The sequence below is a fragment of the Puma concolor genome, chromosome B2 (genome assembly GCF_028749965.1).
Source record: "Puma concolor isolate L17-30 chromosome B2, mPumCon1.1.hap2, whole genome shotgun sequence".
Lineage (NCBI taxonomy): Eukaryota > Metazoa > Chordata > Mammalia > Carnivora > Felidae > Puma > Puma concolor.
Window position 1 is genome coordinate 45,728,829 of NC_141671.1, and position 23,451 is coordinate 45,752,279.

The window sequence follows — 23,451 nt, forward strand, 5'->3', positions numbered from 1 at the left end:
CCAGTTGCTGAGGGAGTGATAGGTTCTCAAAGTGCAGAGGGAGAGAAGAGTGGCGGTAAGGAGGAAAAATGGGGCATGTGCCAACTCACCCCCAGGAAGCCTTCCCCGCCGTCGGTGAGTGTGAAGAAAGAGATGAGCCAGAGCATTCGGAATTTCATCTTCAGCTGGTCTCCCTCCTTACCGTGGACTCAACCGGGCTCACGGTCTGTGGCCAGACGATTGATGTACCATGCAAGGCTGCAAAGCTGATGCAAAAAAAAAAAACAAAAAAAAAAAAACAAAACCAAAACCAAAAAAACCAAACAACAAAAAACCACCACCAACAACAAAAACAAAAACAAAAAAACAAGTCGTTCAAGCCAAAATTTAAAAATGCACACAGTGGTTGGGTCTAAATGAGCAGATCAGAAGCCCTGAGTGTTTGATGATTTTTCCATTTCACATGTGTAGCCTGAGATACCATTACTTTCGCTCCAGTAGCAGAAGGTATTAAGTCTCTGTCTTTCCAAACTTCCCAGAAAATTGCTCAAGAGCACTCAAATTTGCCTAAACACAGGCTATTTTATTTTATTTATTTATTTAAAAAAAATTTTTTTTACATTTATTTTTGAGAAACAGAGACAAAGAGTGAACAGGGGAGGGGCAGAGAGAGTAGGAGACACAGAATCTGAAGCAGGCTTCAGGCTCTGAGCAAGTGGTCAGCACAGAGCCTGATGTGGGGCTCGAACCCACGAACTGTGAGATCATGACCTGAGCCGAAGTCGGACGCTCAACCGACTGAGCCACCCAGGCGCCCCAACACAGGCTATTTTAAAATTATGACTTGCTTAACTTTGTGACTAAATGCATTCAACATCCAGCCTTTTTATATTTCACGGTTTCCCTTTTATCAGTAAAAGCAAGCATTAAAATAACCAATGATCCTTAGAAGCATTAATATATATGGAATATATATTGGAATATATATGGAATAATATGGAATCAGTGTTTAAGCATAAAATAATGAAGCAATGCAGCAAATTTCCTTCTTTATAGTTGACGTAATTATCAACGAATTATCCTCAAGCTTATGGTTATGTGAGAAGAATTGAGACAAAATTCAGCACATGGTCTGGGTCACAAAATTCATCATTTATACCCGGGTTATTTGGTGTCAACAACAAAAAATCACCGTAAGTTAGAATTGTTCTGTCCAATATAGTAGCCACTGGATACATGTGGCAGTCTGAATTTTAATTTTAATTACAATAAAATGAAATGAACAATGCAACACCTCAGTCACACCAGCCACATTTCAGGTATTCGATAACCACATGTAGCTGGCGGCTACCAATATTAGGCAGTGTAGACACAGAACATTTCTGCTATTGCCAAAAGTTTTATTAGGCACAGAATAGTATTCAGCCTTAAAATAAAAGGAAATCCTGTCCCATGATACAATATGGGTAAACCTCAAGAGCATTACATTAAGAAAAAGAAGCCAATTGCAAAAAGGCAAATCCTGTATGATTCCACTTGTATAAAGTATCTAAAGTAGTCAAGCTCATAGAAATGGAAAGTAGAATGGCAGTTGCCAAGGGCTTGGGGGAGGGGGAAATGGGGACTTGCTATTTCATGGGTCTAAGTTTCAGTTTTGCCAGATGAGAAAGTTCCAGAGATCTGATGTATAACAATGTGAATATACTTAATCAACACTACTGCAACCACACACTTAAAAATGGTTAAGATGGCACATTTTACGTGGGGTTTTTCTCACAATGTTTGAAAAGTGGTATTGGACAGCATCGACAGAAATGAAGGAGTGCAATGGGCTCGCAACATTCTTTCACATCGCCATAGGAAACGACGAAAAAATAGGATTCCTAGCCTCGATAACCCACCATTAGAATAAGTGTGCTTGACCAGCAGCACAGAAAACGCAGAGTTGGACCCCGCCTTCCAGCTCTTACCTTGTTTCCTGGGTGTCCCTTAACCCTCACACAAGCCCTGACAGGCCCCCACACTTTGCCCTCTGGTCTACAAGAAGAGAAAAAAGGCATTAGGGACAGGATAAAGGCTACCACAGGCGTGGCCTACGTGTCAGCAGCGATCCTTTCCAGGGCTTTCTAGGGACGTAAGAAAAATAAGCAATGAACCACATACAACTTTTGTGTTTATCTTCTCCCCTTAGATGAATTTTGGTCCTCTCCCGTCACTACCTTCCCACTTGCCAAAACTCCTTCGAAATCTACTGATTTTAACTTTCTTTGAGCAGCAGCCTATGCTCCAGATCGTTCTTATAGATTCTTGCTTCTCAAAATTTATCTTCTTCGGGTCCTATTCCCTCTGGCCTGCTCTGTGCGTTCTCAAAGTGATGGGTATTTGTGCTTAGGGCAGTGTTTTTCAAACATTTTGACCAGGCTCGATAAAAAGAAATATATTTTATAACATGTGCATGTATAGACACACGTATAATAAAATGTAGGAGTATGTATGTATAAATAACAGAACAGAATAGTTAAATAACAGAACAATTCTGTGAAACGGAACTTAATAATTTCTGAGACGTGCCCTTGGACATTTCTATTTGTTTTTTTGTGTGTGTGGTTGCTGTTGTTTTTATTCAAATTCCAGTTAGTTAACATACAGTGTAATATTAGTTTCAGGTGTACAAAATAGTGATTTGACACTTCCATACATCACTTGGCGCTCATCACAGCAAGTGCCCTCCTTAGTCTCCATTGTCCATTTAACCAATCCTCCCACCTACCTCCTCTCTGGTTAACCATCAGCTTGTTCTCTTTAGTTAATTTTTTTTTTCAATGTTTATTTATTTTTGGGACAGAGAGAGACAGAGCATGAACGGGCGAGGGGCAGAGAGAGAGGGAGACACAGAATCGGAAACAGGCTCCAGGCTCTGAGCCATCAGCCCAGAGCCTGACGCGGGGCTCGAACTCACGGACCGCGAGATCGTGACCTGGCTGAAGTCGGACGCTTAACCGACTGCGCCACCCAGGCGCCCCTTGTTCTCTTTAGTTAAAAGTGTCTTGGTTTATCTCTCTCTCTCTCTCTGTCTTTTTCCCTTTTCTCATTTGTTTTGTTTCTTAAATTCCACATTTGTGGAAAGCTATTTGTCTTTCTCTGACTGACATATTTCAATTTAGTGTAATACTGTCCAACTCTACCCATGTCATTACAAATGGCAAGATTTCATTCTTTTTTATGGCTGAGTAATATTACACACACACACACACACACACACACGCACACGCACACACACATACTACATCTTTATCCATTCATCAGTTGGTTATTTCCATATCTTGGCTATTGCAGATAATGCTGCTATAAACAGCAGGGTGCATGTATCCCTTTGTATTCTTCAGGGAAATACCTAGCAGTAAAATTTTTGGGTAGTAAAGTAGTTCTAGTTTGAACTTTTTGAGGAATCTCCATACTGTTGTCCAGAGTGGCTGCACCAGTTTGCATTCTTACCAACAGTTCAAGAGGGTTCCCCTTTCTCCACATCCTCGTCAACACCTGTTGTTTCTTGTGTTGTTGATTTTAGCCATTTTGACAGATGTGAGGTGATATCTCATTGTGATTTTTATTTGTGTTTCCCTAATGATGAGTGATGTTGAGCATCTTTTCATGTATGTGTTGGCCACCCGAATGTCTTCTTTGGAAAAATGTCTATTCATGTCTTCTGTCCATTTTTTAATTGGATTATTCATTTCCTGAGTGTAGAGTTCGTTAAGTTGTTTTACAGATTTTGGATACTAACCCTGTATCAGATATGTCACTTGCAAATATCTTCTCTAATACCATAGGTTACCTTTTAGTTTTGTTGATTATTTCCTTCACTATGCAGAAACTTTTCATCTTGATAAAGTCCCAATAGTTCCAATACCTTCTTGGAGTGCAGCCACATTGCAGAGGAAGCCTGTGCTCTTTCCAACCCCATTTTCACTTTTTCTCCACCTCCAGGGAAAACATTTTAATGTCAGTTCCTGAGCACTGTTTGGACCACGGTCTGTAGTGGTGAAGATTTCAAAGAGGGAAACAGTCTCTGTGCCTGTAAGGTGTGATCTATCCTGTCCTTGTGCCAGGGTCTGTGTCCCAGTGGGAGGCTCGCCCTCATATGGGTCTTTCTCTCAATTCTCCCTCTCAATCTCTCTCTGAAAAATCTTCTTTCTCACCTATGTTGTCCAGACTGGAGGCTGCAAACCCAACCCAATAAGGCCTAGATGACAGCCTGGGCGTCGTAAGGAAACTCTTTCTCATACTCTTGGCCCCTTTATCCACTCTTCCTCCCATGTGGAGGGTGTATTCCAGGCTGTCTCCTCGGACTTGCTAGAAATGGTAAACTGTCACTTACAGTCAGGACTTCAGAACAGTGATTCTCAGTCACCGCTCTGTAGGCCAATCATGAATAGCTAGACTATAAAACAAGATGGGGAAAGAAGAAGTGGATGAGAAAAGAAAACACTGGGAAGCTCATTAGAAAATGCAAGTGTCTGCATCCCACCCTAAGCCTGCTAAATCTCAAACAGGCTAGGCCCAGCCATGTGCATTATTAAAGTTACCAAGAGATGCTGGCCTCCAGGCAGGTTTGAGAGTTATTATTCTAGACTGGTTCTGGGATAGGAAAAAGGAGTTCTGCCCTAAGGCCAACCCTGTGATTTGAATTCTAATTTGGGGCTTGGGACCAAAGCTCAAACTAATCAAATTTTTTTCTTTGCTCCCTTGGTGTAAACACCTCCTCCTTAGATAGAGTTGGAAGACTGGATTTCAGGTAAATAATGGCTAATGTTTCAGTGTTAAGTATGTGCCATACAACATTTGGGACACGATTCATTGTCCAGAATTATTCGTTGTTTTTCTGAAATTCAAATTGAACTGGGCATCCTCTATTTGCCAACTAGTCAAAGGTGGGAAAATGGTATCTCAAGGCACATGGATCAAAACAAGCACTGTAGTTGAATTGTCCAGGGTTCAGTTACCAGCTTTGATATTATCAAGTAGATGCCCTCTGACATTTTCTCAGGCTTCCCGTACCTCAGTTTACTAACCTATAACATGGAGGAAATAGTATATAATTCAGAAGTTCTTACGAGAGTTGAATGCATTATTGCATACAAAGTAACCAAAACAATACCTGGCGGGTGATAAGCCTCAATCGTGTTAGTGGTTAAAATGAACATTACTAATATTTCAATTTTAGCACCAGTTTTTACAGTTACTTGTTGAATTGTGTCAGAATTTGACTTCGATTGTGAACCAAATTAACTTACTAAATAAAGACGCTCCCAGGTCGATGGCCACCGCTATGTAAATAGAAGGATGGATTTCAGCCTCAAGGTAATACAGTTTCATAGTAACTGAATTATCTGACTCAAAGGAGAGTCATCAACAGTGTAGATGTCAAGAAATACTGTGTGTGTGTGTGTGTGTGTGTGTGTGTGTGTGTGTGTGTGTAGGGTACGGTAATCTTAAATCCCACTTAACATTGCCTTTACTCGAGGCAACCTTCGTGGTATTCTCAGGACTTCCTTTCCAAACTGAAAGGGTCCTGATTATTAAAAATTCTCTGAATCCGTGTGCCTTAGCCACAAACAAGGAGCTGTTGTTGTCATCAGAGTATATGTGTTTACATCACTTGCTTTTGGCAGCTGGGGGCCAATGATGCCTGAGCCACAGCTGTGTTGGCACTGGCTGCAGAGGGAAGGCTTGGCCATGGCAAGACTCTCGTCACTTCCTTGAATTCATTTAAGTGAATTCATTCCTGATAATCCCTGTCCTTCAGTTTGCAGAGAACAATCATTAAGACTTGCTGTTACGCCTGTGGAGAAGGCTGTCCATTGTCTCTCCATTCTTCCAGTTATGTATTTATGGGCTCCAAGTATTATTTATTTATGTCAACAGCTGTCACCTTATCAACAGCGGTGCTTAGTTGGAACTGCTCACACCTACACTTCCCAGAATTTTTAGCAACATTCTAATCTTAGGCACGGTTGACCCGTTGGGCTGCTTTGTTGGCACCAATATTTATGGGATTGTTTCTTCCTCCATAAATAGAAGAAATCCTAGTAGAGTTGTCTCCCTCCTCTCTGTCTTGGACTCACATGGGCACGTGTATACAACACACACACACACACACACACACACACACACACACACACACATGCTATTGCAAAGAGCAGATCTCCAGCTAGGATCTGAAAGAAATCATGACTCAAATAGAAGTGCTTGCTTTACAGGCAGAGGACCTATACAACCTTGGTTTTATTTCATGTCTTATTTTATAACCCTTTGGTAACATTTTCATTGGATCTGTCTTTGTGTCGGAATCCTTGGGCCTTTTGCCTTTGAGAAAAGTTTCTTTGTGCTCCTTTAAGTAGGCAGATATAGTAGAAAAGGTGAAAAGATAGGTGGGGACAGAGAAGGCAACCCATTCACATCTGGAAAAATGCTGGGAGGTCTGGTGAAACTTATGAGCTAGGCAAACTCCTTCTGGAAGAACTACAATTTAAAGTTATTTAAAATCTTGGGGGCCTTGGGTGGCTTAGTCATTTGACTTCGACTCAGGTCATGATCTCACAGCTTATGAGTTCGAGCCCCGTGGCAGGCTCTGTGCTGACAGCTTGGAGCCTGGAGCCTATTTCAGATTCTGTGTCTCCCCCTCTCTCTACCCCTCCCCTGCTTGCACTCTGTCTATCTCTCTCTCTCAAAAATAAGTAAACATTAATAAAATTTTTTTCTAATTTAAAGTTATTTAAAATCTCAGTGAGTATCTGCATAAATATGTGTGCACGGTAAATTTTAAGCCCGTATTTCACATTTTAGCAGGTTTTTTAGCATGCTTCTGTTGTATAAACATAGTGGAAAAGACCTAGATTAATTAGAATCCAACCCCAGGTTTGTCTCTTATCTGTCAGAACTTGTGAAATTTAAAAAACAAAACAAAACAGAACCTTGCTGGACTCAGTTTCCTCCTCTATAAAATAACCAATAGAATAAGGTGAGTTCAAATCCATTCACATTCAGATTCTATTGTTATATGCCCATTTCCCAAGTTCTATTTGCATATTATTTATTTATTGTTCTTTTCCTTAGAGTGTGTCAGTCATCAAATAGAACCTGGGAAAGATTTAAAAAAAAATTTACTGGGCTTTATACCTGTTTTCTCCTCAAACTGGTTATTCTAATTCTGGAACATCTTTTGAAATGGGCTGAAAACCTACTAAGAATGATGCCCTTGGGTTGAGAATAGAGGTGTGATTTTTAAGAATCCTAAAACTTTAAGCCTGGAAGAGACCAAAGGGATGAATGACTTAGCTCAGTCATTCCTTCCCCAGGACACTTTACCAATCTGCTAAACTCTAATTTGAGAGCTTCCAATTTCCCAGGCACCGTGCCAAGCACTGGCGGTTCACAGCACAGTCAGGAGGGCTGTTCATACACCCTAACTCTACCCATTAAGAGAAACTCCAAAAGCAGCAATCCAGACCCACTTTTGAGAAGAACTTCTCGGTTGCTGGGGTCTCTGTTTCCTATTTAAACTCTCCAACATTGCATCGAAGGGATCTCCCTTCAGAGTCCAGCTTGTGACCCTACCTCCTCCTCTGATCCTTTTTGTTCCAAAAATTAACATACGTTTTACGAGTCTGTGTGTCCTTTGCCACTCATGGGAACTTCAGTTGCAGGGGATTACTCCTAATGCTGGTGCTGTCAGCCTAGCACAGCCGTGTGTTCCCCACGAACAAAGATTCTGGGCTTTTTTAAGTCATTCCATCTGTGCTTTGTGTCTTAGTTACAGGATGAACTGTTGTTCTGAGCTCATCACCCAATATGGATGTTCTAATACAGTTCATTTCCTACAGACAAGTCCAACTCAATCCCGTTGTAAGAGCCTGACTGCCAGCCTCAGGGGTTGGCTCTATTCCAACGCCTTGTAACTGAAGCTTTTCTCCTGTCACTCTTGGTTCGGTAGAGTCAACATTACCACCAAGCCCTTAAAGGATGATCAATGGCATTCCAGAGAAGGTGCCAAGCTGTTTCTTCCAGCCAAGTCTTCAGCTCAGCAATGGGGACCCAGCCTTCCTGGAATCCCCAGATGACTTCTTCCTCACATGACTCCATGGGTAAAACCCATGGAATTTGAACTTCCTCTCATATTGTTCCTTTGAAAAAGTATTTGCATGGCACTTGAGGGAGGTGATGGTTACATAAGAAGAAGAAATAAGAATAATTCTTTCTAGTTTACAAAATACTTTCATATGGATTGATTTGGTTATTTTGGCAATGTTGTAAATACAGTGGGAATTATTTCCATTTCACACTTGCAGAAAATGAAAAGGGCAGGCCTGAATCCTACATAAAGACTTATCTTTAAATGTTTATCCTTTAAAGAGATTTTTATTCTTTAAAAAGAATTTATCAACTATTTCTCTAAATTTCTCTCCCCAAAACAATCTAACCTTCCTCTTGGACTTTGAGCCAATGCGTTTTGTTGCTTGGGAGATGATTTTAAGAAAATCCTGATTGTTAATTTGATCTCCATCTGACTTCCTTACGAATAAGGTTTCTTTGTTCAAGAAAAAGAAGAGAATACATTTCAAAGCAATCCTTCTAACAAATATGAGTGTCTTCAGTGTCAACGGATGAAAACACACTTTATCAGGCCTACTGGAAAGAACCAGAGAACAGGCTTTGTGGCAACTTCTTATGTGAAAGTTCAGATTAAAGATGTAACAAGCTCTTCCTGTGTATCTTTTTAAATAACACAAATATCCAACTTCCATTCAATGCTTAGAGCCATAGAGTGATAAATCTTAATTATTTCAAATACACCAAAAAACAATCATTCTCTGTTTCCCTATGCCTAGTAACAGTATTTTCATCATAATTTCCCGATGAGTAAAAGCAAGTTTTTCAATCATATTCCCCAAGTGATTCTTCTAGAAATAGAACCAGTTTCCTGGCATTCCCCCTACCTTGCAAATATTATGGCAGTTGATATTCCAAAACCTTCCAGGCTCCGCTCTATGTTCAGATAAAGACGCATTATGGTGGCAAATTCGTTATTTGGACTCTTACCATCTGCCCTCAAATGTTCCTTCTGTGAAACTTCTTGCATATCCTTAATTCCAGGCAAATTGGGATTTTTCCAGGTTAGAGTGAAGTCCTGCCTCTGTGCACTTTGACTTCTGATCCGCATGGCCAACGTGCCCTCCTCGTTTGTACCCCTGTCCACACCCCAGTGAGGTGTAGAAATGCCAGTTTCATCAGCCTGTCCCCAGCATCTTTTTTAGTGTTTGCCAAATCGATAAGCAAAATTTTTTTCTAATTGCTTTAATTTCCATGTCTTTGATTATCACTAAGAATAAGCATTGTTTTTCAGATGTTTATTAGCCATTTGTATTTTTTTTTTCCTGGCTTGACTTTTTAAGTCATTGTTCTAAGTTTTTCTATTGAAATGTTTACTTTTTCTTAAGAACTGCTTCTTTGGAGCTTTTATGTAACATGGATATTGGCTTTTTTTCACTTCTGTTACAAATCTGTGCCCATTTGTCTTTGGTCTTTTAACTTTTTATGTTCTGCACAAGAGCTCAAAATGTTTGTGAAATCACATCTGTCGATCTTTCCCATTTTGTATTTTAAACTAGGAGTCAACCTCAAAAAAATGTTTTATAAAATGATTATAAAAATATTCTATGTTTCCTTCTAAACTTTCATTTTAATTTTTTTTTTTTCAACGTTTATTTATTTTTGGAACAGAGAGAGACAGAGCATGAACGGGGGAGGGGCAGAGAGAGAGGGAGACACAGAATCAGAAACAGGCTCCAGTCTCCGAGCCATCAGCCCAGAGCCTGACGCGGGGCTCAAACCCACGGACCGCGAGATCGTGACCTGGCTGAAGTCGGACGCTTAACCGACTGCGCCACCCAGGCGCCCCTAAACTTTCATTTTAAAGTACATTTAAACTTTTAATCCTTCTGGACTTACTTTAGGTTTTGGTATGAAATAGGCGTTTACTTTCATTTTCCCCCAAATGAACAACCAGTTATCCCAACTATGTTTCTTGACTGAACCATTCTTTATCAAGACATCTTGATAATCTTTTATCAGTTTTAAAGGCCACCTTGTCACATAGTGAAATTCTGACTTATGTATCACCACTGTGTCTTTTTTTTTTTTTTTTTACCATTTACTTGTTTAATTGGTATCTTGATCAACAATACAGTAGAGTGTAACATACGTAAGAATTATATCGTTAAGTTTCTTATGGGAAACAATTAGCCAGATTCGCTAAGAGATTAAGTATACAAAAGTCTTCAAACAAAATTAGGCTAAACTACAAACACAAGTGTGCAAGGTTTTCATAGAAAATATAATCTCCTTGGGGCGCCTGGGTGGCGCAGTCGGTTAAGCGTCCGACTTCAGCCAGGTCACGATCTCGCGGTCCGTGAGTTCGAGCCCCGTGTCGGGCTCTGGGCTGATGGCTCAGAGCCTGGAGCCTGTTTCCGATTCTGTGTCTCCCTCTCTCTCTGCCCCTCCCCCGTTCATGCTCTGTCTCTCTCTGTCCCAAAAATAAATAAACATTGAAAAAAAAAAAAAAAAAAAAGAAAATATAATCTCCTTAAGACAAGGTCTCTTTACCCAAAACTTCGCAGGTGTGAACCTGTTCCATTGTGACCAGCTATCCTAATACCACAAATTTACAGTAAATGGGTGCTTTATCCCTAAACAATAAAGGAACTTATATGATCAGGGTCTTTTTTTATTTAATCTTAGTATAAAAAAGCAAATAAGGAAATTATCTTAGACTTTATTTAACATCTTAATTTCAAAAGACTTTATTTAAAACAAAACAAAAAAAAAACTAGAGTTTCCAAGGTGTGTGGGCCTCAGAGATTAAAAACTGACATTTACAATGAGGACCCAGAGACACCATGGGGGCCTGAGAACCCTCATCAACGAGATTTCACTATAGTTTCACAGTTTGAGGGCTACATACCCCACTGCTATTCTCCTCTTTACTTGTTATTTATTCAACTGCCTACTCACGGGGAATTTACTCCAACCTTATGAAGTTCCAGGCACTGTCACACTGATTCTTACGGAATTTCATTCTCAACATCTCAGAGCCCAAGTTTCCACCTGCCATTGAACAGGACCCCCTGAGATTATCTTTGGCTTTGAGGGGAGAGGGGTGGTAAGAGGGCCTCCCTTCCCTACGGGTTTTGTGTACCATTCAGCAAAGCTAGAATCAGCTGTGCATGTGACAGACTATGTTTCAGGCCATGATACTATAGACCTTTTCCACTATCCCTCCAAGTTTCTAGGTTATTTTCACAACTATTAAGAACAGGTGTCTATCTATCCTTGAACTGTAGAGACCCTGACATCCTGTGAGCACTTCCCTGCTCAAACACAACTAGAACTCCCCGATGTGTCTGGGAGCAGTTTCCCCTTTTCTGTAGCTATGGGTTTTTCCGGCCAAAGAGCTTGAGGAAGAAAACAAGGCAGAATATTGTTGAAGTGGTAAATACATGTTTAGATTGGCTGGACTACGGTTTCCTAAGCGGCGTTAAGCAAAACTGAGAATTCAGTGACATTGTACCCCGGATACCACTTCTCCACTGTCTGAGTTCTTCACCCTTTATGGCACACCCCTCCCACTGGTAATGCCCTTCGATACTCAGTACCCTCTGGCTGCTTCCGGTTTACTGTTGCTCCCAACCAAAGTGCTAAATTGGTCACTTACAGACCCTAGTTTAAATGAATGTGTTCATTTATTTTTTTAGGAGAATATTTACATTCCTTTAATTGTGGAATGAATGAATGACATCAGAGGGCATGTGGATGCAAAAATCTGGTGTTCCCCTTACCCTCAGCACAGCAAGAGACAAACTGTGTAATGGGAACTCTACCCCTACCTTAAAAAAATAAATAGGGGTGCCTGGGTGGCTCAACCCGTTAAGTGCAGACTCTGGTTCACTTCACGTCAAGTGAGGTTCAATTTGTGAGATTGAGCCCCACGGGGTACATGAGGTCCAATTCCGCATTGGGCTCTGGGCTGACAGCATGGAGCCTGCTTGAGATTCTCTCTGTCCCCCTCTCTCTTTCTCTCTGCCCTTCCCCTGCTCATGCTCTCTCTCTCAAATATAAATAAAAATAAACTTTAAAAAAATTATAGAAATTGACTGCCATTTTAGAGGGGCAGGGCGTGTACACCCGTGAGGCATGTCAACAACAGTTCCCATCAGTTTGTGGCTGTGTACAAAACAGAAGTGTTTGCCAGTCAACCTGGTAAATCTCAACATGCACGTGCTCTGATTTTAAGTCCTAATGCTTATTGCCCCCATTCAGCAAATGTAGTAATCAGAGCACGAAAAGCTTAAATAATGTGCGCAAGGTTATAACCCTTGCTAGTATTACTAAGTGTGGCCATTTTGTAAGATTGCTCTTAATTTCGATGATGGTTGTGTAAGTAGCAGTGGTCTGTTACAGGAAAAGAAAATAAATAAAAGGCTGTGCAAATATTCTAATAGATTATAGAATATATGCTTATCTATTTTTTTAAATTTTTTAACATTTTTTAATTTTTATTTTTGAGACAGGGAGAGACAGAGCATGAACAGGGGAGGGTCAGAGAGAGGGAGACACAGAATCTGAAACAGGCTCCAGGCTCTGAGCGGTCAGCACAGAGCCCGACGCGGGGCTCGAACTCACGGACCGCGAGATCATGACCTGAGCCGAAGTCGGCCACTTAACCGACTGAGCCACCCAGGCGCCCCTATGCTTATCTATTTTTATTATTTCTTTCCTATCTGTAATTTCGCACCAATGTGTGTTATTATCAAGATTAGTTTAACAGGTGTTGTCACGGAAAAGCCACAGGTATCATTTATCTATATCTCTTCCACCTTGATCTTCTTTCTGTACTTTCTCCAGTAACTTCCCATATCTAGGATATCAGGCTCACATAAATGAATTTTTCATTTCAAAAAAAGGAAAAGGAAAAGAAAAATTACCAATTTTCAAGGCCCGTCAGTCAGAAAATAGAGTTATCGCTTTATATATATTAGTGGGAAGGAGCAGGGAAATGATTGTAAGGGTCAATGTTTGGATTTTTTCTCAGTTCAGGGAAGGAGCTAAATTGCAAAGTACTTCCCAGATTTATACTGGTTCATGCAAAGCTTATATGAATTCATTCTAAAGTGAAAATAAATTTAATCTTCTCGAGCATATTTGTATTTTAAGAGATTGCTAAAGCTAATACATTACTAACCAGTGGAAGTCGTGAGACTGATATTTGTAAGTTTCCTTGGTGGCACCTTCTTTATTCCAGCCAATCTACCTCCCAGGCACACCTGAAGAAGAGGGTACCCCCTATTCTGTGTTACAATCGATAGGGAGATGTGTGTGCTTTGAGTCAGCAAACCTGGAGTCTGCGAATCAGCAAATTCCCTCAATTTATATAGTCACCAAGAGGATGAACTCTCTGCTCATCTCTGCTTGTTGCTTTTTCCATCCTCTGTTCCTTTATTTAGCCTTCTTTGGGAAATGGGATGTTGAAATCAGAGTTTTCCCCGGGGGAAAGGGATCTCAACTCAACAGGTGAGTACTGGGTGATAGCAATACACAGTCTAAGGAATCAAATCTCAGCTATTGGGCTTACCTGGTGATTCCTCTCTTCACATCACAGCCTTAGGAAGCCCCTCCTCCAGAGTACCTGTGGTTCAATCACTTCTTAATGCTGTTTGGAAAGACATCGCTAATATCTGACCAGCAGCTCACTGGCATTCATGCGGGTCCACTGATTCATAAGCAACTCCTGGTGCATGTTGCTGCCCTTGTAGGCAGACAAGCCCGGGACACACCCCCTTCAAGAAGGAAAAGAGAAATACTTTTATGCTGACTCTCCCTCCCACTTGGAGTCAATACCAGGCCTGGTAAGAGGAAGGAGATCTGAGCCCAAGACCTAACGATTCTTGCAGCAGACAGATTTCTGAAACCACAAAAGGAAAGTGGGGGAAAAAAATGCTCTAGGGGAACGCGGAACACTTCTGTCCTAGATCAGTTTGCTATCAAATGCCACTCTGTCGAGTTTCATGTCCAGCCTCAGGACACCCGCGGGTCATACCCCATAAAGCGGAAGGAATGCGGCCCTTCGTGTATAATTCCAATGGAGGGGGAGGTGGGCAATTCCAGTGGAGTGAAGATAGGGGTCAATATTATTTTTCCTTTTCTGACTTCTTTCCCAGACAAAGGAACCTCAGACTTACCCGTGGGATAATATGGAATGGGCAAAAGAGAACAACAGCGTACATGCTGAGGGTGGAATACTCTTTGGCCTTAGAAAACCTAGAATGGAATCATGTTAACTTTTTAATAAATGCTTCTTTGCTTTCTAAGGACCCATCTGATTTGAAAATTACCATACACACGTACACACACACACACACATATATATTTTTTAAGTGTTTATTTATTAATTTTTGAGAGAAAGACAGCACAAGCAGGGGAGCGGCAGAGAGAGAGGGAGAGAGAGAAAATCCCAAGCAGGTTCAGCACTCTCAGCACAGAGTCTGATGTGGGGCTTAAACTCACAAACTGCGAGATCATAACCTGAGCTGAAATCGCGTGTCAGACGTTTAACTGACTGAGCCACCCAGGTGCCCCTAACACCCTTATATTCTGCAAGTGACTTGAGGTGGCTCACCATGTCAATGCATTTAAAAACATTATATTGGACTAGAAATAAGGAAACATGAACTATGAAAGTTCTATGTACACTACACAAATGATAGAAAGGGAAGCTAGGGGCGCCTGGGTGGCGCAGTCGGTTAAGCGTCCGACTTCAACCAGGTCACGATCTCACGGTCCGTGAGTTCGAGCCCCGCGTCGGGCTCTGGGCTGATGGCTCAGAGCCTGGAGCCTGTTTCCGATTCTGTGTCTCCCTCTCTCTCTGCCCCTCGCCCGTTCATGCTCTGTCTCTCTCTGTCCCAAAAATAAATAAACGTTGAAAAAAAAATTTTTTTTAAATAAAAAAAAAAGGGAAGCTATAGAGTGTCAATGAAGAAAAAGAATGCAAATAGAAACCTATGAGGTATCTACACTATTTTATAAATTTGAAGCTTAACTTTAGGAGAAGAGCTTCCTAGCATTCAAGAAAAGGGGAAGTCAATCAGGTACATTGTTCTCATCACAGAAGAGAAAACATTCATCTTCTTCAGAAGGAGAAAATGATCTTCAGAGCACTGGATTCTAATAGAAATATCTCTTTTAGAGTGAACAATTCTCCGAATAAAATTGGAGCTCATAATTTCATGCTGAAGACCTTTGGTGTCAAGAAGGCCTAAACACAATGTGCCCTTCTTGTTTCCAATACCAATTGAGCCACTTGGTCTATAGCCTAATTTTTCATGATCAGGACTAAGTCTGGTCCAGTGGAGAAGTTATCAAGAGAACAAAGACGACTTGACAACCCCTAACTGTTCAAAGGCATCAGCCATCCCTCCTTTGTCGGCCACCAGCCTGGGCAAAATAGAGCTGATCTCGTAGTCTAATCAAGTCAATGTCACTCTCTGCTGTGCCCTTTCTGCAGGGTTTTGCGCATTTTCCAGATCCACCAATTGCAAATGGAGACCAAATTTCCTTTCAGTACAGAAGGTCGAGGGCTTCCAGAAGGTCCTCACTCAGTTGATCTGATGTCTGAAGTTCTAGAATTAAATGCCATCTTTTCAGTTCAGTGCTATTTGTTTCCTATTGTCTGTGTTAAAATGCAAGTGCATGTAGGAGCACAGAAGTCACTGACACCACAGTGGGAATGTGTTTATAAAATGGTACTAATAGTCTATTAATTACTTAGGGAGGGAAGTGGCCGTGGAATTGGAAGGGGGTCAGGCGAAGGAGTAAGACAGACAAAATGGCCAATTACTCTGGAGCTTAATGGGGGAGGTCTTGCAGCTCAGATAGAAGGTCTGTTAGTGACCTCCAGCTCATCGTGTTGCAAAGCCCAGCAACTTCCTAGGGGCTGGCATGTGGCCCTTGGAACCAAAGGGATCCCTATAGTTTCTTCTTAGACCGAAAACACTTTAGCAGATAGTAGAAAATTAGGCACCCAATAGACATCAATAATTCCTTGAGTAGATTGGTTTTGGAGAAAATCTGAATCCAAACAAATGAATATATTTAATTGTTAATTCCGCATTTAATGGAAGGAGATCATAGTATGCCCAATGTTTAGGTTGTTTCACAAATAGGGTGTGCTTTTGAATTACTGATGGGTGACTCACCAGTAAGCCACTTACTCAACCCTTCTAGTTTCCTCCTAACCATCTACTAACACATGCGAGGCTGAATTCGATACTTCCTGGTTAGGTTATAGGGCTCCGGAGTCCCTGCGGAGGACAGAAAGCAAAAGAGAGTAACACGGGTTTTTTCTCACTGTGGCAGCATGGTGACATATCATTCTTCTGAGCCCAAGGAGAGCTGGTCTTCTGGGAAGGCAGAGTTGAGGAAGGCTTGCTCCTCTGGTACAATGGCAACTCTCCTTTGGCTGCAAAATCGCACACACTCCCCTGTGAAGCAGATACAAGGTGTCCACCTGAGCATACAAAGGCAGCTAAACGAATGTGTTTTGGTCCCTCTGGTATATTTTATATCATCTGCTCATCTGGACCACAGAACTTCCTTGACTAAACCAGCCCCCAGCCCCGGCATCCTATAGATAGATGCCCAAGAGAACAAGGAGGAAGACCAGGGGGCCGAGGAAGCCCTTTGAACCCTATCAAATCATCTCTCTGTTTGCGTTGGTTTCCTGGGCAGTCTGATGGCTTGCTTTCCTGGTAAAAGTGTAGAGTCACAGCAATAAATAGCAACAACCCTGAGGCCCCGGAGAAAGGACGAAGCGAACAGAATCTCGTTATTGGAACTAGTTTTCTAAATCTTATCACGCCTTATCACCGGGTGTGAGGCACTATCTGAATGTGGTCAGCAGGTGAGCTGCTGGAGAGGATCCTGGAGGGCAGTGTTTATCCTTCAGAGGTGCTAGGAGGTCTCTGCCCTTGGTCTTAGAGAAGCTGTAATCCAGGAGCTGTAAACACAGTTGGTCGCCTTGAATGATATGGTGACTCGAGGGTGTGATAGGCCCTGAGCTGTTTCAGGTGGCTTTATTCCACACTGTGAAATGATTAAATGCAATAAGAAATATTTCAAGTACAATTTTAAAAAGAAAACACAAACCTGAAAGGAACAGTAAAGAGAAGAGTTGAGTGTAAAATGTACATTATGGTGAGAAGGTTTTCCTAACGAATAAAGATTTTATCAAAACTGATATAGTCTTTTAACACTCAACACCAGGGCTTAAAAAATAAAGAAAGATGGGAATTCTTAAGTTATTTGAGGATAAAGCTTAGTCAAAGGGGCTTATGAGAAACTGTTTGGGGGTGGTATTTAATCATTGTAATGCTACTTAGCCTGAATATAAGGTATACTCAAATAAACAAACGGAGAGCTCACAAAACTGTAGGAAATCTTTTCCCATCCATATCACAGACAAGTGTAGCAATCTATACACATGAACACTGGCCTGGGCAGAAAATCAGAGAAGAGATCAACAGTCAAGCACGTAGTAACAGCCCCCATTTACTAAGCACTTACTATGTTCCAAGTAGTGTTCTGAGCAGTTTCCAAGTGCTTTTATACTCCAAGCAACCCGCGAGGCAGTTCCCACCATCATTCCCCTTTTATAGGTGAGGAAATGGAGGGACAGAGCAGGTAAGTAAATGATGGGCCTGCCTTCAAAGTCTGTGTTCCTCTTTTTTGTTGTTGTGAATTTTTTAAGCTTATTTATTCATTTTGAGAGACACAGAGTGCATGGGGGAGGGGCAGAGAAAGAATGGGAGAGAAAACCCCAAGCAGGCAATGCACTGTCAGTGTGGAGCCTGATACGGGGCTCGAACTCACGCAACATGAGTTCATGACCTCAGCAGAGATCAAGAGTTGAGCACTTAACCGACTGAGCCACCAAGGCACCCTGCGAGAAAAGGCAGGTGAGAAATACAAACAGAAGTGTCCGACCTTTCCAAAATAACCAAAGAAAAGACCAAGGCAACATTATGGTCTTAGGCACTAATGAGACATAGCATTCTTATCAGCTGAACCTTTCATAGTAAAATGAAGGGCCACCAAAGCCCCCGGAGAGAATCCACGTTTCCATTTCATTCAGCGAGTAAGCTTCACGTGTCCCTAAATTCAAAGCCCTGGACAAACTTAGCAAGGCCAAGCAGAATTCCCCCACTGCCTGTCATCAGTTCAGAGCTTACAGGGTTTGAATGCCAGAGGTAACACTGACTACGGAAATCATGAACTTTGCTTTTTTTTCCCCTCTACCTGTCTTTAAAATGAGAATTACACAACATCAAGCAGCCTTCTCTCTAGACTCAAGGGACCCAACCGGTGTGGCGGGGACAGTGCAGCCACAGGCAACAGAGCCCATCCACTTACACTCAACGTGATGTGGAAAAATCCATCCGCGGGTCAGGGCAGCCTCAGTGGAAATGCTCAATCTGATGCAGTTTACAAGAATCCTGCTTTGACCATGCAGGTTCTAGAACACGAGACCTTTAACAGGAATGTGCATTTCTCCACTGGCCTATAGCGCCAGACAAAAGTAACACAAACAAGGCTCCCAAACAACAGTCAGGAGTCGGCTGGATTAGAGGCTAAAACCCAACAGACTGTCACTCTGTCTCCCAAGGGAGAGATCCTGTGGGTGAGAAGCTCTCCCAGAACAAAATAAATCTGATTCTGTCCTTGGGCATTTTTTCTTTGTCATTGTGGCTGTACTCAACTTCCTCATGAGGACAAACATCTGAAGAGGCGGCCTGAGATGAAGACATTCTATTTTTTGCGGAAGTATGGTTTCTGTTTAGCAAACCGCCAGTTGACCCCAGGGTTTCGGAATGTCCTTTAAGCGAAGGGAGACATCTAGTGGCCAAGATTTGCATGTTAGAAGAGGCCACCTGTTCATAAAATCACTGTAGGGTACAGAGGTTCAGTTGCCTTGAGGATGGACTGGGGCACTTGGCCAGAAGGGAGTAGAAAGAAGGAGTGATCTGAATCAGGTAACCCCTGAGACCCTGAGTTACTTTGTTCAGATGCTTGGCAGGGATCCTGCTTGTGGTGGAATTCATTCATTCATTCATTCATTCATTCAGCTATCTTATTAAATATTGACTAGGTACAAGACTGCTAGGCCATGGGGACCTCAAAATCTATATACACTGCCTTCAAGGATCTTGTAGCTTAGTAGAAAGACTAGACCAGCAACAATCAGTTAAAATACATCATGATAGGGGCTGAGCACACTACGTTATAGTAGCCCATAGAAAAGTCACTTAAATGAATCTCCAAGGGTGAGAGGAATAAATGTCTAGACCGCGATTCCCAAACTGGCACCTTGTGGGCCCCATCTGGCCTCCAGATGTGTTTTGCTTGGCCCATGCAATGTTCTTAAAACTCTGAATTAGTTGCTAACATTTCAAACAACAGGGGATTTCACATGAAAATCCAGATTACAGCTTCTTTTGAAAAATGACAAGATCTGACAGCATGGTTTCCATATGGCTGTAGGGAGATATTAAAGTGGAGTTGGGTAGGGGCTGCTCACCTTCCTGTTCCTGTTTCATAACAATAAATAATTTACTTATTTCAGTGAAGTTTTGGTAGATTTCACACGAATGGGGTACAAAAGTCAAAATTACAAAACTCTATTCACTGAAAAATTAGTCTCCTGCAATGCCTTGTTCTACAGCCAACAAATCGTCACCTACAAAGGCACTCACTATTGTTACCAAGTAGAGATTGAACGTATCCCTCCCTAACCCCTCACATCAAAATTAATTTCATCTGTTTTAGAAATTTTAAAACAAAATATAAAACTACAAATACTAGAAGAAAACAAAAAAGGTTATTTTGTTTGTATTCTTTAAATAATATGTTCATTTATGATTAAGGCATTTTGTAAAGAGAGACCATAATTCAGGCATCACACACACACACACACACACACACACACACACACACACACAATTGATATTTGACTACATAAAAAGGGGGAAAATTCTTCTTGGCAAAAAATACAATGAACAGCATCCAAACATAAATAAGTACCTAGAAAAATATTTTTGATTTATATCAGAAATGACTTTTTCTTGAATATGTAAGTAGTCCTTATAAATCAATAAGAAAAAGACACATCAGGGGCATGTGGGTGGCTCAGTAGGTTAGGCAACTGACTTGATTTTGGCTCAAGTCATGATCGCATGGTTCGTGAGTTCAAGTCCCATGTCAGGCTCTGTGCTCGTGGCATGGAGCCTGCTTGGGAGTCTCTCTCTGCCCCTCCTCCCCTCTTGCTTTCTCTCTCTCTCTCTCTCTCTCTCAAAATAAAAAAATAAACACTAAAAGAGAAAAACATGCCCAAGGACACAAATGGGCCAACAGGAATAAGCCAAAAAAAAGAATACAAATAGTTCTAAAATATATTAAAAGGATGAAAAGTGACGTTTCACTTCTCAGGTGAGAAAAAATTCAGCAGAAATGATAACATTTGTGCAGGTGGGAAGAAACAGGTAGTCTCATATGCAGCTGGTGGGTGGGTAAACTAGCAAGTCAGTATCAAATTTTAAAATGTGCTTGTCCCTTGGCTTAGCAGGTCTACAGGCAGACTTCCTTTAATGCATCTCACTTGGTTGTGCTCCACAGATAATGTGTTTCTTTTTTTTTATAAACTGAAGACTTGTGGCGACCCTGAGTCAAGCAAATCTATCAGTGTCATTCTTCCAACAGCATTTGTCCATTTCATGTCTCTCTGTCACATTTTGGCAATTCTCACAATAGGTCAAACTTTTTCATTGTTACTGCATTTGTTACGGTGATTCGCGATCTGTGATTACAGCTCGCTGAAAGTTCAGATGATGGTTGGCAATCTTTAGAAATAAACTGCTTGTTAACTAAGGTATGTGCATTGTCTTTGTATACGTAATGTTACTGCACACTTACTAGACCACCATACAGTGTAAACATAACTTTTATATGCACTGGGAAACCAAAATGTTTGTTTGATTTGCTTTATTGCTCTATTCACTTTATTGCGTTGGTAAGGAACCAGACTGGCAGTATCTCCAAAGCATGCCTGTATCTCCAGAAATGTAAACTACAGATATGCTTGCCCATGTGCAAAATGATATCCACACAAAGATGCCCGGTGCAGAATTATTTCTGATATGTGGAAATTAGAAGCGGTATAAAGTTCCATTAATAGATGCGGTGGATTGTATTTGTTTAAAATGTGTTATATGCTCAAACCATAAACCTTTTTCCTGTCTGTGTCAAGCAATTGAAATTCTGAAATTGTTACTACAATGTCAATTAGCTAAAGTTACAACGGAAATTGGTCCTAAGAGTGGGGCAAAACCTCTCATAAGAGAGATCTGAAAATATATGGCATTAGCCTCTGGTCTGCCGATGGGAAGCAAGGAAATTTATTGGAAAAGAATGGAGGCTGTGTATGTAATGCAGTGAAACATTTTATGAACTTGGATGGCAGATAACGTGCTAACCAAGCTTGTGGCTTTTGGCAAAGAAGTTAGAATCCCTTTTAGTGCAACAGTGGCTCTCCTGACAGGGCAAGCCTCTTTAAAATATACTTGGCTTTTTACCTATCTCATTCCAGTTAGCTCTAGGTGCCTGTGATATGATTAATAAGAAGAAACATGTATTTGGCCTTTTCCCTGTGCTGGCAAAGAGCTCCTAAAACCCTTGGAATTTCCTAAGTAATGAATGCAGTAAAATTGTCTCATGTTAACGAGATGATTTTTGTTTAGCACTAGGATGCAGGGTGGGGGAGGCAGGCTGCCAGGAGAACCAGCTGAGTGTTTAAAGGATTAGAACTTTTAACCCCACCGCCCTGACCTCCCTCCCGGGGGAAGAGATTGGTGCTGGAGGTGCTTGAATCCATCGCCAATGGCCCGTGATTTCATCAACCATGCCCGTGTAACGAAACCGACATAAAAATCCAAAAGGATGGGTTTCAGAGGGCTTCCAGGTTGGTAACCATGTGGCTATTTGGGGAAAGTGGCACACTTGGAGAGGGAACAGAAGCTCCAGCCCTCTCCCCAGCCTTGCTCCATGCATCTGATTCATCTGGCGGTTCCTGAGTAATATCCTTTTATAATAAGTTGGTAATCTAGTAAGTAAAATGTTTCTCTGAGTTTTATGAGCCACTCCAGCAAATTGAGCAAACCCAAGGAGGAAATCATGGGAACCTCTGATTTATGGCCAGCCAGTCAGCAGTATAGGTAACAACATGGGGTTGCAACTGAAGTGGGGGGTGTGAGGGACAGTCTTGTGAGACTAGCCCTTAACCTATGGAACCCGACCCTATCTCCAGATAGACCGCGTCAGAATCGAGTTAAATTCTGGGACACCCAGCTGGTGTCCAAGAATTGCCTGGATTTCTGTGGAAAACCCGCCCCCTGCCCCTCCCCCACACACAATGGAACTGGATACAGAACTTTTAGTGCCAGTAGTTATGCGCCCAATTCTTTTCCAGACAGATAACCTTGAGGGAATTGGGCTTCAGAGGGAGAGGCACACCTCTGGCCTCTTTTCCCTGAGCACTTTTTCAAAGGGAGTATTGACTTAGAAGCACCTTAATCATTCCATCTCTTTAAGCAACAGGTTTGATGGCCCTACCTTGACTTGTTTCTAGTCATGAGTCTTAGCTATAATTGGTCCTCATCACTGAAGGTCCATCTCACTTTTATATTTTACCAGGTAGAGGTAGGAATTAGTTACTAGTTAGAGGTGGAAGTATGTTGCATCTTCTAGTTGGAATTTTTGTGCCTATTGTTTTTCCTTTTTGCACCTGTGTGAGAACTCGTCATTGCTTTCTTGCAACATGTAGTCTAAGCGGGCCAACAGCAGCTAAGGCGTGCTAATAATTGGTGTTTCAGCTATCTAGCCATTTTTCCCACACCAATGACTGAACAATCCATCTTTTCCTCACTGTTTTGAGATGCCACCTGCGTTAAATATTAAATTCCCGGGCATCTTTGGGTCTACTTATGGACTTTGTTGTTCTTTTCATTCATCTGTTTACTCGAGGCTAAACTCAACACTACTTGCTGTAGCTTCATGATATATTTTCGTATCCGATACAATAAGTCTCCCTTAGCATTCTTCCTTTTCAAATGTTTTTCTTTCTAATGTTTAATAATTTTTTATAGAGGGGCGCCTGGGTGGCTCAGTCAGTTAAGTGTCCGACTCTTGATTTCAGCTCAGGTCATGATCTCACAGTTTGTGAGTTCCAGCGCTTCGTGGGGCTCTGCATTGACAGCATGGAGCCTGCTTGGGATTCTCTGTCTCCCTGTCTCTCTGCCCCTCCCCCACTCACAT

At 41.6% G+C, this 23,451-nt stretch overlaps 1 protein-coding gene across 3 annotated transcripts in view; it reads right to left on the minus strand.

The window, feature by feature from the left end:
* The window catches only part of ADGRF1 (adhesion G protein-coupled receptor F1), a 42,100-nt gene extending 27,671 nt beyond the window's left edge, over positions 1 to 14,429 (minus strand). The window contains exons 1-3 of one of the 3 annotated variants that reach the window (XM_086707025.1): positions 13,667 to 14,429; positions 1,950 to 2,016; positions 90 to 245 (exon numbers count right to left, since the gene is read on the minus strand). In XM_086707025.1, coding sequence (XP_086563151.1) covers positions 90 to 158 — 69 coding nt within the window. In that variant the 5' untranslated portion in view covers positions 159 to 245; positions 1,950 to 2,016; positions 13,667 to 14,429. Of the gene's footprint in view, positions 1 to 89; positions 2,754 to 13,666 lie in introns of those variants that run through there. The other 2 variants (XM_086707024.1, XM_086707026.1) reach the window with 2 other exon arrangements.
* Between the last annotated feature and the right edge of the window lie 9,022 nt (positions 14,430 to 23,451).